This window comes from Phoxinus phoxinus, assembly GCF_949152265.1.
Source record: "Phoxinus phoxinus genome assembly, chromosome: 13".
NCBI classification, from domain to species: domain Eukaryota; kingdom Metazoa; phylum Chordata; class Actinopteri; order Cypriniformes; family Leuciscidae; genus Phoxinus; species Phoxinus phoxinus.
The window spans coordinates 3,489,393-3,506,029 of record NC_136888.1 but is presented as its reverse complement, the minus strand read 5'-3'; the positions used below and the strand labels follow the sequence as shown (position 1 = coordinate 3,506,029).

Sequence of the window (16,637 nt, the reverse complement as noted above, 5' to 3'; positions counted from 1 at the left end):
ATGAAGCATTGCTTGGTCACTGGTTGAGCTAAACTGGTATTATATTGTGGAGTTAAATTTACCAGCTGACAGATATTCAACATAACTCATGTGTGAGACAGTCTAACAGAAGGACGGACAAAACCAGTCAAATATCAACTGAGTTCTGTCATATTTAATTACCATTTTCTAAACTATAGCGAATAAACGGTGATAATGTGAGAGATGTTGAAGGAGTCTGAATACATGCATGTTTGACTGTATGGGGGTTCAGATGTGTTATTTGAGCCGATCACCATGTTAATGTTCAGTACCTCACCTTGAACTTTAGCGTAGGGAAGGGTGCAGGTGTCGATGCCTTCAGGCCCTGAAGCTGATCTTGCAGTTCCCGTAACCTGTCACACACATTGATCAATTACAAGGACTTTTTCTGAAGAGCGAGTGGTGCTTGTCAATGCAAAACTCATGTAAGGTTGAAAATAATCCAAGATTTTTCGAAGGAACAAAGACATTTGCTTTTCACTCAGACATGTTCAGCACAGCAGCGCTGATAGTGATTTAGGCCTGTAGGCCAGAGGTTTGGGACAACAGGGAAGTTGTGATCATCTGATTGGTCAGTTTTGAAATATCTCACACCTGGGTGTTATTGACATGGTCGGGGGAAATGATAAAAGAGGATTGTAACGGTTGTTCTCTCTCTTTCCTTAGGATGCTGGTTTGCTCTTGGGTCAAAGGCACTCTCTCTCTGGTAACATTTTACATTTATGCTGGGTACAATTAATGGTTTAAATGATCATTTCATTACATCCATGTTGTAACTATTTTAAGTGTAAACATAACCTTATTTCTAGTGATCGACCGATTTATCGGTTTACCTATATTTTTACCGATATTTAAGCATTTCCCCATAATCGGGTATCGGTTTTGTGATATCGGATTCACCGATAGACGGCGCCATCTTGTGGGCGTTTTGAGAATTTCGCCATTGTAGCACCGCGTCTGAGGAGAGACGAGACAACAACAACTGCGTGCACATCACAGGTAAAGTAGGCTATATGTAGGCCTACTACTTGCTTTGCTTCAATTATTCAACCTTATTTTACATAACAGACATAATGCACGAATGAGATTTGAGACAAAAATGCCTGATATGTAGTTTATTTATGCAGCTTGGCGGCTCTAAAAAAAAAAAAAAAAAAAATCACGGAGTCAGCCTAATCCGTTGTGTCCTGTCTCAATAAAGACGCAACTTTACATTAATTAAATAAAACCGATGTGAATGAGTGCATGTTGTAAATAAAAGCGCTGAATTTAATTCTCTCTCTGTTGTATTCGCTCACCATTAGTCGCGTAAAAAAAAAGTGGTTCATATTGCTGAGCCCTCACTGGGTTGATGATCAGGAATGCTCATGCACGGCCACTGCATGAAACTTTTAACAAGATTCACTTGTTTAAAACACCCTAAATGATTTTAGCACTTATTACATAACCATTATTTCGCTAATACACATCTAAATAAACACAGCTCTGTAGAAATTTATAATTTATTATTTCCACGAATCAGCGCCGCCGCTCCCATCAGGCACATCACGCGCTGTGCGTAGGGCAACGAGTGCTGAGGGGACACCAACAAAATAGCCTTTTAAAATCTCAAATTAGTTCAAATATCCCGGAATCAAGAGCGAGTGAGTGAGCGAGCGAGCGCGCCCGCGAGACAGAGACTGTGCTCCAAACCGCGTAGCGCGTGCACGGCAGAGAGAGCAAGAGACCGCGCGTGTGCCTCATGAAGCGCATGTAAGACTTTTAATGTAACAGCTTTTATTTTTAAACAAAGACACTTTAGTAACAGTGCACTTCATTTTTTTGCCCTCAGACTTCTCTATTTATTGGTGTATAAATAAGTTTTTTTTTTTGGAAACAGGAGGGAGTGATTGTTATAAATAAAATGGTTTGTTCAGTTGTGTTGTAATAATTGTGTCAAAAACAGAAGTATAACAGTAAATAAATATCGGTTCGGTTCTGCATATCGTTATCGGGCACGTAAACATGCAAATAATCGTTAACGGTATCGGTTTTAAAAAATCAATATCGGTCGATCACTACTTATTTCACATTTAACTTTTTTAATTCATGGAGTCAGATTAAAACGAGATAATTGCATATGAACACGTGTCTTATTTAACCAAATTACTTTGAGACGCTGGAAAGACTTGAACACGCGTGTCCTTCACCGGCTGATCGGAAACCGGAAGTTGGGCCGAATAGCCGGCTTTTACACTCAGTTTCACAATGCTAGGGCTTTACTATGAGCTACACTCTCATTTGAACAGAATATCTCAGTGGAGTCTGTCTGTGTTTTCAGATCTATGCTTTTTCTGCAGTTTAGAGAGAGAGAGCGTGGTTGCCAGATTGCAAACATAAGTAGCAAATCACCGGGAAGAAAATATATCCTTTTAAAGTCCCCCTTGTGGTGAAAGTCAAGCTTTTAATGTTATTTATGCGTCTACGTGGTGTTTTTAATCTGCTTTAACGCAAATCATGTGTAAATTCATAAGTCGACAGCATTGCTGAGTATTTTCTCTTTTTAACAAAGACAGTCTCAAAAACACGGTTTGAAATCGCTGGTGTTTCTGACGTCACACACTACCTTGTAACCAATCAGATCAACGTGTGATCGTCAACCAGTGGATCTCTGAGTGAGTGAGTGGAGGCGGGGCTCATTAGCATATTAACGGTACAGCGTATACTAAATGAGGCAAGGGTGTCGAGTTACATTCAAGATATTTTAAAGGCATGAATAATTTTTTTTCAAGGAAAAAAACGTTTAAAAATGTCATTTTGTTGATCAAAGATGAGTTTTAACAAATAAAATGATTGACTACAGGGGGACTTTTAACTACATTATAGTCTTGTCAGTCTCATCACCAATAATGCATGATGATAGTCACAGCTAGTGTTTAATGATGCTAATGTCATCTAGTCATAAAAAAAGTCAAAATTAGTTTCATCAATAAAATGTACACTAACGTAACGCTGCTATGAAACAATTGTGAACAGAACTATATATAAATTGTTGCACTTCACATGAGGATGCTTTAACCCTCTGGAGACGAATTGGGCGGTACCGCCCAAAATGGCATACTTTTACAAATGTGCAATTATCTTCAAAACTATTAATGATAGAGAGGTGCGGTCTTTTTTGCCGTCTTCCTCAGATTCCGCTGAAAACAGTGATGTCCCGTTTGTATTATACACACGCTTCGCTGTTGCGCAATACCACTGCATAAAAAGGCCAATGAAATCGATGTTGTTAGGCAAACTCCACCAATGGAAAAATTGCCGCTGGGAGGATTTTTTTTTTTACCCAATCAGAGGAAGGTTACCATGACGTATTCTAGCCAATCAGAGGACTCTGTAGCCTTCAACATGTACAAACAAACAGCGTCATGTGGACGGAGAATGAGACAGATAGCGAACGGAGCGGAGTATTACAGAGCGCACAGAGATCTATATAAGAGAGAGACAGAATAACTTAAATAGCATTATTATTGTATTGTTTTAGCACTGTTATGATGGCTAGCAGTAAGATTTACGGCAGAACAAGCTCTGGAACAGTTAGTGGAAAGGAAATCTGCCAGGTTGTGAGTGTGTCTGTTCTTCAGAGCAAGCAGGTCTCATTTAGTTCGAAGCAGACCGCTTTTTCACGCCTGGGACTGTTTGTAAAAAAAGTTCCTTATTTCATTGTTCTTAACACATTTGAATGAACAATTGCAAATGGCTGTCAAGCAAAGGGTTTGACAAATATTTTTTTGGTTCAAAAACTGTTCACTATTGTTGTGTGAGGTGTGATTTTCAGTAATAAATGACAAAAATCAAATTTTCGGTTTTGAAATTCTCTCGATTATTGTACATTTTTCACACATACTTCCTATATAAACACATTACATGCATGCTTATGTTAGCTTAGGGTCTTCTGAATCCATAGATACCAAACACATGGTGTTCCATCTCCATTACATATGGTTTATAAGCCCAAATGTAAAAATAGAGAAAACGGACCAAAAAGGGCTTAGTCCCCAGAGGGTTAAATGATCTTAGATGTGTGAACCGGCGGCACCTTTGTCTGGTGAGCTGCACTTCCTCCAGCAGGAGGCGCTCCTCGTAGCCCGTCCAGTGTAGCTCCTCCCCCTGCAGCTGATCGTGATGCTCCTGCAGACAGAAGCGCACCGGGTCCCAGCCCGTCATGATGTCGAAGGTGATCACGCAGCCCAGCGAGTGCGAGATGATGGACACTTTCCCGCCTTTCCTCTCAAACTCAGGGTTTCGTGAGCAGAAGAGAGAATACAGGCGGTTCAGCTCCTGCGTCAAACCTTTAGTGATCTGCAAGGATGAACATTAGCATAAATATATATAAACAAAACACTTGATTGGTCAGCTATGCTGTATATATGCATTGACGTCCCTTTCCCGCAGGAACACACTCCTCAGTGGCAGAAGAGCTGCTGCGTGACTGGGTTTAACAGCGGAAACTGTGAAAACGCGAGTAAAACAAACGATTATGAGTTCAAGGTAAAGGTTGGACTCGATATAGTGTTCCTTACAACTGATCCAGTGATCATGGATATTGACATGCAGCAGGAATCGAGTTTCCTGATATTTTTGTGTGATTGATTTCGACGCCGGGGAAATATATAAAGCAAATTTTCCTGTGAACGCTTTATATAAATACAATATAGGTCTAAATCCATGTGATTACTTATATCAATGTTATATATATATAGGGCTGTCAAACTATTTAATCACGATTAATCGCATTAATGTCATAGTTAACTCGCGATTAATCGCACATTTTTATCTATTCTAAATGTCTCTTGATTTTCTATTTGTCCCATTATTTTTTCTCATTTTAATGCTCTTATCAACATGGAAAGTGGATCGGCTTGCTTTGTGCAAATGTTTTTTTATTGAAAACATCATTGGCATATACTGTGTTCAATTTCACACTAACATTCTCACTTGGAGTAAATAATCTCTCACACAATGTAAGACTGTCCATCAATAAAAGGGTGAAAGAAATACTGACGAGGTGACGTTACTGATATTGACGAGTGGGCGTAGAAACGCATCAGCTGTGTGTGTGTGTGTGCTTTTAGACTGGACGTGCTGCGATGACAGCTCAGTTCACAACGACACAACACACAGATCACTTTGGTCTTGTCAATTGAACCATTCGGCAACTTTTTTAAAGTAAACTTTCCATTCAGAATCTTATTGGCATCCATTTCGTCGTCTCGCGCTCATCATTCATCCACTCAAAACGTAACGTTAAAGAGGTTCGCACACCGGACGAGAAGCGCAGCGCCTCGTATTTAAAATTCGTCCGATGTGCGATACGAGTTGTGCTAGACGCGGCTCGGCGCTGCGCTTCTCGTCCACTCTTTGGCCAGTTCGCAAACAAGTGTGTGCGGCGTGCCTGTTGTTTTGTTTCTGGTCTAGCTAGATCCGGTGTGGTGGTTTTAATAACGTTACTAGTTGTTGCAAAAGCATGTGAAAAAAACGACAAAGTTTGCTAGGCGTTAACTTGCGATAAAAAAATGTACGCAGTTAATAACGAGTTTAACTGACAGCCCATATATATATATATATATACACAGTGTTTCCGCTACATTCATTCTGCCGTGGTGGGCCGCCACACCAAAAATCCTCCCGCCACGGCTGCAGCTTCTCAGTGAGGTCCGATGTTAAGCCCCACTAAAAGCATAAAAAACATTGTAAAGCACCATAAAGTTTTCGTACACTATATTCCAAGACTTCTAAAGTCATTCGATAGCATAATGTGAGGTAAAAATGAATATTTAAGTCGTTAAGTTAAAGTTAACGGAAACTCATCTCTCTTCAGTCATTCTCCATTCAGAACTCAAACAGCGCATCGCGTTCGGTTACGCTGTTAACATGGGTACGGGAAAAAATACGCACCGCAAACGCACTGCAAACGGAGTATGTGTGAAACGGGCTTAACACGATGACACTCTCCAAGATCAATGTTCACATTATTATACTTTATTTGTAGATAAAGGTCTATGGTTTGCATAAAATGACTTTATCTTGCTGGAGTTTATTGCGTTAGTTCTGTTAGATTACAGCATTGGAGTAGAGAGCACTATGAATTGTGATTCATGCGCACTGTAACTGAAATTTTAAACTGTTAAAAAGAAAAGGCTCAAACTGTTGCATAGATATAAATTATAATACAGTAAGCAATGCATGTGCATCAAATATCTCTTCACTTTGTGCTTTTAACTTTTCAATGTGAAGCGCTGCACGCTGTGACTTCGAGTTGCTTCAAGTGCATCATTTGGCACACGGGATGCGCATAATCGTTTTGCCGCTGTAAATTGGAACCTTTCATATTATAACTAGAAAAACTATTTTTCTAATAAATCTTTTTTTTAAATGTAGTCAATTCAATATTGATTCTCAAAGGCTATGAATCGATTTTTTCCCCCATATTTATTTATATATCACCCAAAAGCCAGTATTAGTTTTCCTACACTTCATAGGCTTGCAACCTCCATGTTATTCTAATGCAGTGAGATTTTATTTTTGTTTTATCTTAATCATAAAATAACCTGATCCTGTTTGATCAAGGCATGAGACTGTTCTGACTTTTTCAATAATCGATTTTTCATCTTGCATCAAAATCCTGTCTATTCATTGTATGCATTTGATATACAGATGGTACTCAACCAGAATGAGACTTTTACCGCCGCCGTTCCCGAGGCGGTAAAATTGCGGGGGTGTATTTGCTGGCTTTGACCGCTAAGAGGCGCTACAATCACAGACTTTGAAAAGTGTCAGTTTATTCTCTCTATTGCGTAATCTGCCGCCGCGCCGCGGTTTATTGAGAGTGATTGAAATGTGTTAAAACAGATCAATTCAAGTTAAACATGTAGTTAAATGAATTCATATAATCACAAGACTGAAATTAAATGTAGGCCTAATACATTTAATAAATAATGAAAACATTTCAACACAAAACATTGCAATAGAAAAATATTAGGCTACATCAATGAGGCTTTGCAAAGCAACGTCTTATCAGCGGACCGACGGTAGCGCAGTGGACAACGCACCAGCACGAGCTTCACGGAGCTTCAAGCGATGCGAGATCGAATCTCACTAGCTTTGGCTGACAGCGTTAAATGTTTTACCATTCTTGATGCTTAGATAGGTAACTGTTTATTGAAGTCAAGCGTTTTGTTTAATTATCAATGGCACATTACAACATAAATTTGCTACTTTCCAGAGCCGCTGCACAGACGACAAAACTGATGAAGGAAATGAAAATGACGAAGCTATCTTTAATCTGCTAAATTATTGTTTTGTGAATCATCCACGAAATTGAGATGACTGACAATTGATACCCGCCATAGCAAAGGAAGAAATTTTTAAAAACAGATCCTGGACATTTCAAGGTTTAAATAAAGTGTCGGGGGCAGTTTATTTATTTAAAACAGGGTTGCATCGAGTTAGAGTTTATTAAGTAAGAAACAGAATCTTATTCTTGCGACATTTTAAATCTGTATTGCCAAATAAATTGCAGCTAAATAAACAATTAAAACAGTAGGCTAGTCTACAAAACGAAAATAGTTCAAAGCAACATAAATTAAGATTGTCTTTGCTTCTCTCGCGCTGGATCTCTTTTATTTTAGTTTATTTAGTCTCCCTGCACTGCGCGCGCCGGGGTCTCTCTCGACATTAAACGAGATTTCAGGGTAAAACCCCATTATACAGATAATACTGATGTCGCTGTGTGTCATCCATACAAATCACGAAAAAAAACTGTAACAAATGATTCACCGTACAATAAAACGAGGTGGATCGAGATTAAAAGCGCTCTGTATCTGCTGCTCATCGCATTCGTTTAGTTGGCAAGAACGCGTTTCGTCGATAGTTCATGTTTAGATAATGCCAGATTGTTGACAAACACACTGCTCAAACATGTTAAAATGATACAAAACCAGTTGAAACAAATGGATTGAACACTTCAACTGAAAGTGTGTGTGAGACCTCTTTAAATACAATACATAAAACTACAATATTTATAATTTAAGGGCCTACATTTGGACACATCGAGAGATTTATCTTTAAAAGTCTTTTGCCTTTGCCTGGTCATCAGACTCACTCTGCATATGAAAGACAGAACATTAACACCTCCTGAACCCCCAACCCCCCACAGGCGATCTGAGTCTGAGACCGACTCAAAACAAAGAGAAGTCGTAATTCACACTTCATTCTAGACATAGCATTAGGCTAGTAAAGTGTTGATAATGAAATAATTAAATTATTTAGGCTACATGTAGGCTAGTAGGCTAATATTTCTGTCATATAAGTTTATTACTAAACATTTAATTATTTCAATAATTGAAGAAATAAAACACTACATCGGTTTGGGCAAGCTTTTTCCAAGCAAACCTAAATACAAACGCATGTTCATTTGTTCAAACGCATGTTCATTTGTTCAAACGCATGTTCATTTGTTCAAACGCATGTTCATTTGTTCAAACGCATGTTCATTTGTTCATGTTCATTTGTTCAAACGCATGTTCATTTGTTCATGTTCATTTGTTCAAACGCATGTTCATTTGTTGTCATGAATACAATGTTCAACTCAATGTTAAATTCCACAGGGATCTTTGGATCCTTACAACCAGGGTGCGCGATTTGTGAATTAGCTATTATTATTATTTTATATATAAATCTCGAACCACAGTGCTTGCTGCTGCTAAACTAAATAACATTTATATAATAATTATGAACTTAAATGAAACAATATCGCAACATTTCGACAAATAAATTATCGGATCTATTTTTACAATTTAATTCAGGGCGATTTAGCCTAGACTACATTTAATTATAGCGAGATTTTCACCCTTGTCCGTTCATCATTGGGAAGCGCTCACATAATAGCTAGTTTGAGTAGATCCTCTGCACCTCTCGGTTTCATACGATTACCTAATCAGATAACATTTATTAAATATTTAGACATGTAAAGGCTTTAGACATAGCCGATTTCTTATCGTGACTGAGCGGAGGAAAGTGGCTTTCGGTTCATTTTTGTGACGCGCAGTTCCCGGAGACAGAGACGACAGATAGGCTACTTTTGAATAAAAGTTTGAATATGAATAAAAGTTTACAGTTTTGAACGATGTAGGCTACTCTACTCTGATCTGTATGACTAAAAAACTACGGAGTAGCCTAACTGGCCTAAGTTATTATAGCTGTCTGTTATGAGAAAAATAAATCCAAATGAACGCGCAGCCGAGTCTGCCGAACATTAATTCAACATGCCAGAATAAAACCCGACTTTAGAACAATGGATAGCGCCACTCGGCGTGGTGTGCCAAAATAGGCTACTTAATTATAAACTTCAATATTTCATTCAAAATAATCTCAAAACGCTTTGTGACATTTTGAAAGCCGTGCATGCATAAGGCACTGGAACCATGAACTGAAACTGGTTCTGATTTTATTGTTTGTCGTTTAAACGTGCCTGTTGCATATCTTTACATTATATATTTTAAATGGTCTATTGGTGAAGTAATTTATAGCATTGATTACTGTGGAGGGACGGGGGATTAAAATAATTCAGCAGAAGCAGGGATGTTTAGACCAGAAGGAAATCCCCGTCCCCCTGGCAAATCGCACCTTGCTTAAAACCATGTTTTACAAACTCTTTATAGGAACCCCCCCAAAAAAAGGCTATCCTGTATACAAAATTGTTGTTTGTTTGATTGTCTGCATTAATAATAGGCTATGAAATGCATTAATAGGCTAATATAAAATGTACAATAATCTTTGTTTGTAAGGGATTCGAACCTGTGTCATTCAAATGACCGATACGTAAGTTCTAGAGGTCGACCGATAGTGGATTTTACCGATAACGATAGCTAGGTTGGGCCATATTGCCGATAACCGATTAATGAACCGATAGTTTTTAAAATTTATACTGGATAAAAACAAACATAACACTCCAAGTAAAACAGTGCTGAACTTTATTATAAAAATAAAAAAAACTGTATTGAACCATGAAAACATGCTAAATGAAATAAATATATAAATGTGAATAAATATTTAAGTCAATAAAAGACATTCATTCAAACTGAAACAAAAAGTAATACTCTAAATAACAAATAAAACCAGTTACATTCAAAATTTAACTATTTAACTGTTCTTTTCAAGCCAACTTAATTAATAAAAAAGTAACAAAATTTGTATTAAAGTGAAGATGAAAAAATAAATAAATAACCGAAATCGAATGCTTTTCTGATTCGTTTGTGTTTCTGTCGGCTGTATGAACATATCAGTTTGCTTACGTCTCTAGCTTTAAATATGCAACTTCTCTGCATATTTAATGCATAAAAGTGACCAGCTGGATATGAACTAATGCAAATATAGAGGTAACAATTGTGACATTGAACATTCGGGTCGGACTTACGTTTATGTTTGTCAGTGTTTTAACGCTTGAGGTACTACTAATGTTAGCGTCCTCTCAGCCTCGAAGGCAAACAAACATACAAACGTGCTGTTCTTTCTCTACTAATGCAGCATTTAGTCAACAAATTAATCACTTTATAATGATATGACAATGTACTGTATACATACATCTGAGCTGTCGGTGCTTTAAACGCGCATCTGATGTCAGCGCTCTCCACGCAGCATGTGCTCTCAGTGCAGCACGCAGCATCACGTGTCGAAATAAACAACACGAGGCACGAGTTTTTATTACACCTCTAGAGGGCGCTCTTGTACAGCATCATGCCAGCAGACGCTTCTCAGCTCTTACACTGTGTAATGAATGACAGCGCGCGCTTCTCAGCCGCTCCAGCAATGGACGCAACCAGGAAAAACTATCGGTATATATTTTTGCCGATAACGATAGTTCCACCAGTCAACAATCGGTGCCGATTAATCGGCAAAACCGATGAATCGGTCGACCTCTAGTAAGTTCTACCACTCGGCCATGAATTTACTCAATTAGAAATGCCCGGTTTATCCAATCTGTTCCACAGAAGCGCTCATCATTCGTCTCATTCCTCAATAGAATAGTAAACAAATAATCAGCTTCTTTGCACCTAATTTATTTTTGTTCGTTATTTTTGTTATTATTATTATTTTATCACGCTGCTCCCAACAAATAAAGGCTATATTGTTCTCGTCTCTATTTTTAAATTATGATTCTATTTTTCTGTCCTAAACAATGTTCTATAGTAGCCTATTTCATCTGTTAATTGACATTAACCCCGCTTACATTTCAAAATACGGCAATTGCTGTTTTGCACAATGTCCCTCTGCGCCACCTGGCGGTCATTTCGCGAATGACTTTGAAATGCGACTGGATTATTTTTACCGCGGTAGTTTTGCCGCGGTGCCTGTCGCGGCGGTAATAGGCATTCTGGTTGAGTACCATCTGTATATGGTTGGGTTCTGTTTTAATGTACCCAAGTGTACCTAACATTTTTAGAGAGTTTAATATACTGTTTTGTGGCTCTTAATTTCTTTTTATTAATTAACCACTCGTAAACTTATGTTCACTGTTCTTTTTTATAAATATAGGTTTTGTGTTAAATCTATATTCATTGAGTCGAATCGAGAATTGAGAGCTTGCGAACTGAAATCGAATTGGAACATCTGAATCGATACCCATCCCTAATTATAATATAGGGGAGGTTTAAACATCTGGGGCAAGGGGGCGTGGCCCATGGGAATATCACTCATGGCGACGCCCCCTCCCCCTGGGGAAATGGGCCTGCCACCACAGCTGGAAAAAATCCTAGAGGAAACACTGTATATATATATATATATATATATATAAATAATATCTTCCAGCCCTAAAACTTGTCGTTTTTTTAAAAAAAAGCTTCCAATTATGCAGAATATAAGATGGTAAATATTTAATTGATGAAATACAATATATAACAATACAATATATATGGTATGATTTTACCCCTAAAATCAGCATATTGACACAAAACGGTAACTGCAAATCCAGCGTTCTCTGCCTGGAGTCCAGTCGTTTCTATGAATTGCAGCGATATATTTGTTTCTCTGTTCTGTAGCTTTCAGCAGTCTGTAAAAATATACCTCAGACTTATTGTCAAATCTATTTCTACAGTCAATCGCAAAGCTCTTCCCCTCTTTTAGACGTGTTTTTTTGCACATTCACACTGAAAATTCACTCTTTTTGCCACTCCGTGGGCGAGAGAAAATGAATGAGCAAATGTAAGGAGGAATGAAGCGTAAGATGTGGTTCACCTCGTCTCTGTAGAGAGGGCTGGTGTAGTACATGATGTCCATGGCACTGCTGTTGAGTAAATCTCTCAGGCCTCTCACTTTATCTGGTGTGATCGACTCCACGGTGTCTGCATGTAAAGAGGAAAACGCTCTTAAAATATGAACACAGACTACGATTGAACAGCTCACTCAACACTTCGTTATTAACGTTAATGCACGGCATTGTTTGAGCTGCGGTGTTTGCTCAGCTGAGAGGATGAACTAGATTATATTCTCTTGCCATCATATAAAACTGTGTGTGTGCTTGTGAACAAAAGGTAAAAGGACAGCGTGTGTGTGATAAGAGCAGCTGTTCAGAGAGTGAACGCAGACAGACACGTGGTTTTACGGTCTTACCGCCGTCCAAAGCCAGTTTCGAGCGCCACTCGACCGGCAGGAACTCCACATGCTCCTCTGTTTGCTCAGTAAAGTGCTTCTCCTCCATCTTACGCACCGCTTCCCGCAGCCTGAACACACACACACACACACACACACACACACACTTTCAGTGCCATTTACAAATGCTTGTTGTAACTGAAGGCTAATTATTAACTGTTAACAGAAATAAAGCTGGGGGGGGGGGGGGGGGGGGGGGGGGGGGGGGGGGGGGGGGGGGGGGGGGGGGGGGGGGGGGGGGGGGGGGGGGGGGGGGAAATTAGAAATGTTGCCTTGGAAACTAGAAGTTGAAGTTCTAAAATAAAAAATAATTTAAAGCCAAAAATATATGAAACTAATAAAAGCACATTTTTAGCACAAAATTAACAAAACAAACTAAAATTGAAATAGAATACAAATAAAATCCACTCAAAATATTACTTAATACTAAATTACAGAAGTCCACATTTGAAGTGGATCAAAAAAAATAATCAAAGTTGTCCTAAGACAAAATTCATGTATAACTTTGAATTAGGGATGTAACGATTAATCACGATTAATCGAAATCCAAAATAAAAGTTTGTTTACATAATAAATGTGTGTGTATTGTGTATAATTATTTTGTATATAGAAATACACATACATGCATGTATATATTTAATAAAAATGTGTTATTTATATATAAAATAGTTCTATTTATATATAATATAAATCATATAAAAATATATATGCAGTATATAAATGCAAATATTTCTCAAATATATACATGCATGTGTGTGTATTTATATATACAAAATAATTATCCACAATACACACACATTTATTATGTAAACAAACTTTTATTTTGGATTTCGATTAATCGCGATTAATCGTTACAGGCCTACTTTGAATATAAGCTTTTGATCGCCCACTTCAAATGTTGACTACTGTAGTATATAAATAATACTTGATAAGCAGCTTAACATGCTATTAGTTTTGAAAATAGACACTTGTCCAATTTAATATTAATCAGAGATGATCACTAGAAGGTTTTTAACAAACACGAATCGTTTTATTTTATAGTTTCTATATATATATATATATATATATATATATATATATATATATATATATATATATATATATATATACATACACACACATCAGTACTATGCAGCTGTTCTCATTTCACAACTCCATACTTCATATAGAAATGTATTATATCTATATAACCAGAGGGGATTTTTGTTGTTAATGACCCTACAAGTTTGATTAAACAATCAAAATATGAGGAAAATTTTACATGGGAAGAACAAAACAAAGTTATTTATCTGACAAAATGATTTGGCAAAAAAAAAAAAAAAAAGCACTTTATTTTTATTTTACTTGCATAGAAAAAGCTCACAGGAAAAAGTATATATTCACTACAACATAATCAGTTATTTTTGCATGTGTTCATAATTTCTTTGTATTACACAGCCAGACCAAAAATGATGTCGGCACAATTTTACGTTTCACTGCATTATCACAAATAAAACAATTGGCTTTAAGCACAACTATACAATGAGCTTACATATTTTTAATAATATTTGAAAAATAATTTGACCAGACATCACTTTTGGTCACTTTTTAGGAGTCAACCAGGAGCTCTGAATATCTTTAATGAACCTGCACAGATGAATACACTACAGCTCATCTCCCTGAAGACTTCAACAGCACTCCTGAGGACTCACATGCCAGTGTTTTTGATGATGCGATCCTTGTCCATCTTCTGTCCAATGCCATGAACCACGAACACAATGTGTGTGGTCTGAGGGGGTTTGTCGTCCAGCGAGGCCTCTTCCACATAACCGCGGTGCAGTCTGGTGCCGCTGCTGGAGGCTGAGCCAATCACAGGACACACGTTAATACAGTCACAGCTGAAGGACACGGACTCTTGATGCAACTAGGGTTGGGAATCGAAAATCGACTCCAATTCTGGAATTGGATACTTAAAGCTACAATATGTAATATTTTTTGCCGCTAGGGGTCGCTATAACCTCTTACAATAACAAAGGCGTACGTTGATGATGCAAAATTCCAGCGGAATTTTCGAGTCAACGGTATTTGCGATAGTCTACAAGATGATTGACAGGGTAGTTTACTGGCAGGATGCACGCGACAGATCTGTCCGTTAAAGATGACGAAGTAGTGTGTCCCAAAGCTTGCCTACTCTTTTGCTACACACTCAAAAGTATATACTTTTTCTTCACAAAAAGAGTACATACTTTTAGGTTGTAGTATAAGTAGGCGAACTGGGACCCAGGCAGCCTATGTAAACGGCAACCATCATCAGAGCTGTGTTGGTGGTGGCTTGACTGAGTGCAACAGATTTGATGTCTTGTCTTCAACCCCAGACTTGATGATGTTGTTGAAGAAGTAGTGGATCGTGTTGTTTATCTCTACCTCATTTTGTGTACTACTTATTGTGGTAGTTTTCTCTCTGTAGTCTCTTTTCTTTGATCACTCAGTGAGTGTTCATTTCAATGGTTATTTATTGTATGATTTAATTCATGTTTTCCTCTTGGTTTACTTGAAGTTTGTTAGTTTATTATTTATCTTGATTTGTGGGGGTTAGTAGGGAGGTGGGTGCCATTTATTTTGAACTTGATTTTTCTCCTGTTTATGTTAGCTAGGGAGTTAGCTTATTTTGCTGTACTCTTGTTTTCTTTTCTTTTAGTTTAAGTAGTTTGGTTGATAAGGAGTTAGACTGATTCTGTTTGTTGTTTTGGCAATCCCTCCTTCTGAATCGAATACCCCCCTTTTTCTTTTGCCTAATTTGTAATAAAAACTACTTTCTTAAATGAGATACTTATGTGGTTATTGGGAAGCGATTCTGGGTCTGGAGACGAGGTGGCTTCATGCTGTTGCACATTCATTTCACCACCATCCATTTTTTGCTGTTGCTTTCCTCCCCTAGACCAATCAGGAAATCGTAACAATGGTATGTTTAAACCATAGGAAAAAGTTCCCTGTATAAGTGTTCTTTAGCCTGTTGATCGTTGTGCATTTCATATGTACCAGTATGTGTTTGAGCACTGACGTTGACGAGTTAACTCCTTAGGTATCGAAATCTGGAACCGAACAACATGTCATTTTTCGATACTCGATAGCATCGAGGCAATTCGGTCGGTACCTAAAAAGTATCGAGACTCGGTACCCAGCCCTATAATTGTGAGATAAAAAGTCGCAATTATCTTTTAAAATGGTTTATTTTGTGGTGAAAACAAGCTTCCATACACATTACTTTTTTATGAAAAGATAACTAGATATTAAAAATGTTCTGGACACAAAAACATGCTTCCTCCATATGAGAAAAGCTTTCGCTCTTTACTGATAAAAGTATTTGGAGGTCCATGTGTTTGGATAGTCTTAAACATCATTTTTCAGACATTATCCTAAAATACAGTTGCAGAGAGAGACGCATAATAATGACAAAGGGAAACAGACAAACACACACACACACACGATTGACGACAGCTCCAGTGGCCCCCCTCACCTTTAGAGAAGCCCAGCTTCTGTGTGACGGTGCGAGCGATCTTGGACGTGGTGGCGTCACTGTACAGATACACCTCGTCGTCGCTGTACCAGTCCACATGACTGCGGCTCAACTGCAGACTGTGAATGGCTGTAGGATAACAAAACATGCATTACATTCACTGACATGGCTGTACAGTAACACACACCACAGTTCACAGTACAGAGTGAATGACACACAACTGAAGGGAAGCCGTGCTTTTCAGTGCACAGACATGTCCGGGTCTCCGAGGGCCTGATTTGAGGCGTTTAAAGACTGATAGTGATTAGGAAAGTATCTCGTAAAGAGCACACTGAAAAGCCGCCTGTCATTCTCCCTTACAAGCAGAGAGAAATGAATCTGGCTAGTGGAGTAAATCAGCGAAGGTTCACCTGATGTTAAGAGCAGCCCTGCTTCG

General features: G+C 38.1%; 1 protein-coding gene across 29 annotated transcripts in view; it reads right to left on the bottom strand.

Moving 5' to 3' along the window:
- Nucleotides 1-16,637, bottom strand: part of ddhd1a (DDHD domain containing 1a) — a 48,809-nt gene that overhangs the window by 11,419 nt on the left and 20,753 nt on the right. For all 29 annotated transcript variants that reach the window (XR_013800001.1, XR_013800002.1, XR_013800003.1 and 26 more), the window contains 6 exons: nt 16,202-16,330; nt 14,397-14,544; nt 12,667-12,776; nt 12,292-12,398; nt 4,097-4,359; nt 299-374 (listed from right to left, as the gene is read on the bottom strand). Coding sequence is in view for 8 of the 29 variants with exons in the window: in XM_079633061.1 (XP_079489187.1) it covers nt 299-374; nt 4,097-4,359; nt 12,292-12,398; nt 12,667-12,776; nt 14,397-14,544; nt 16,202-16,330 (833 nt within the window). In the remaining 21 variants the exon portion in view is untranslated. The remainder of the gene's footprint in view (nt 1-298; nt 375-4,096; nt 4,360-12,291; nt 12,399-12,666; nt 12,777-14,396; nt 14,545-16,201; nt 16,331-16,637) is intronic.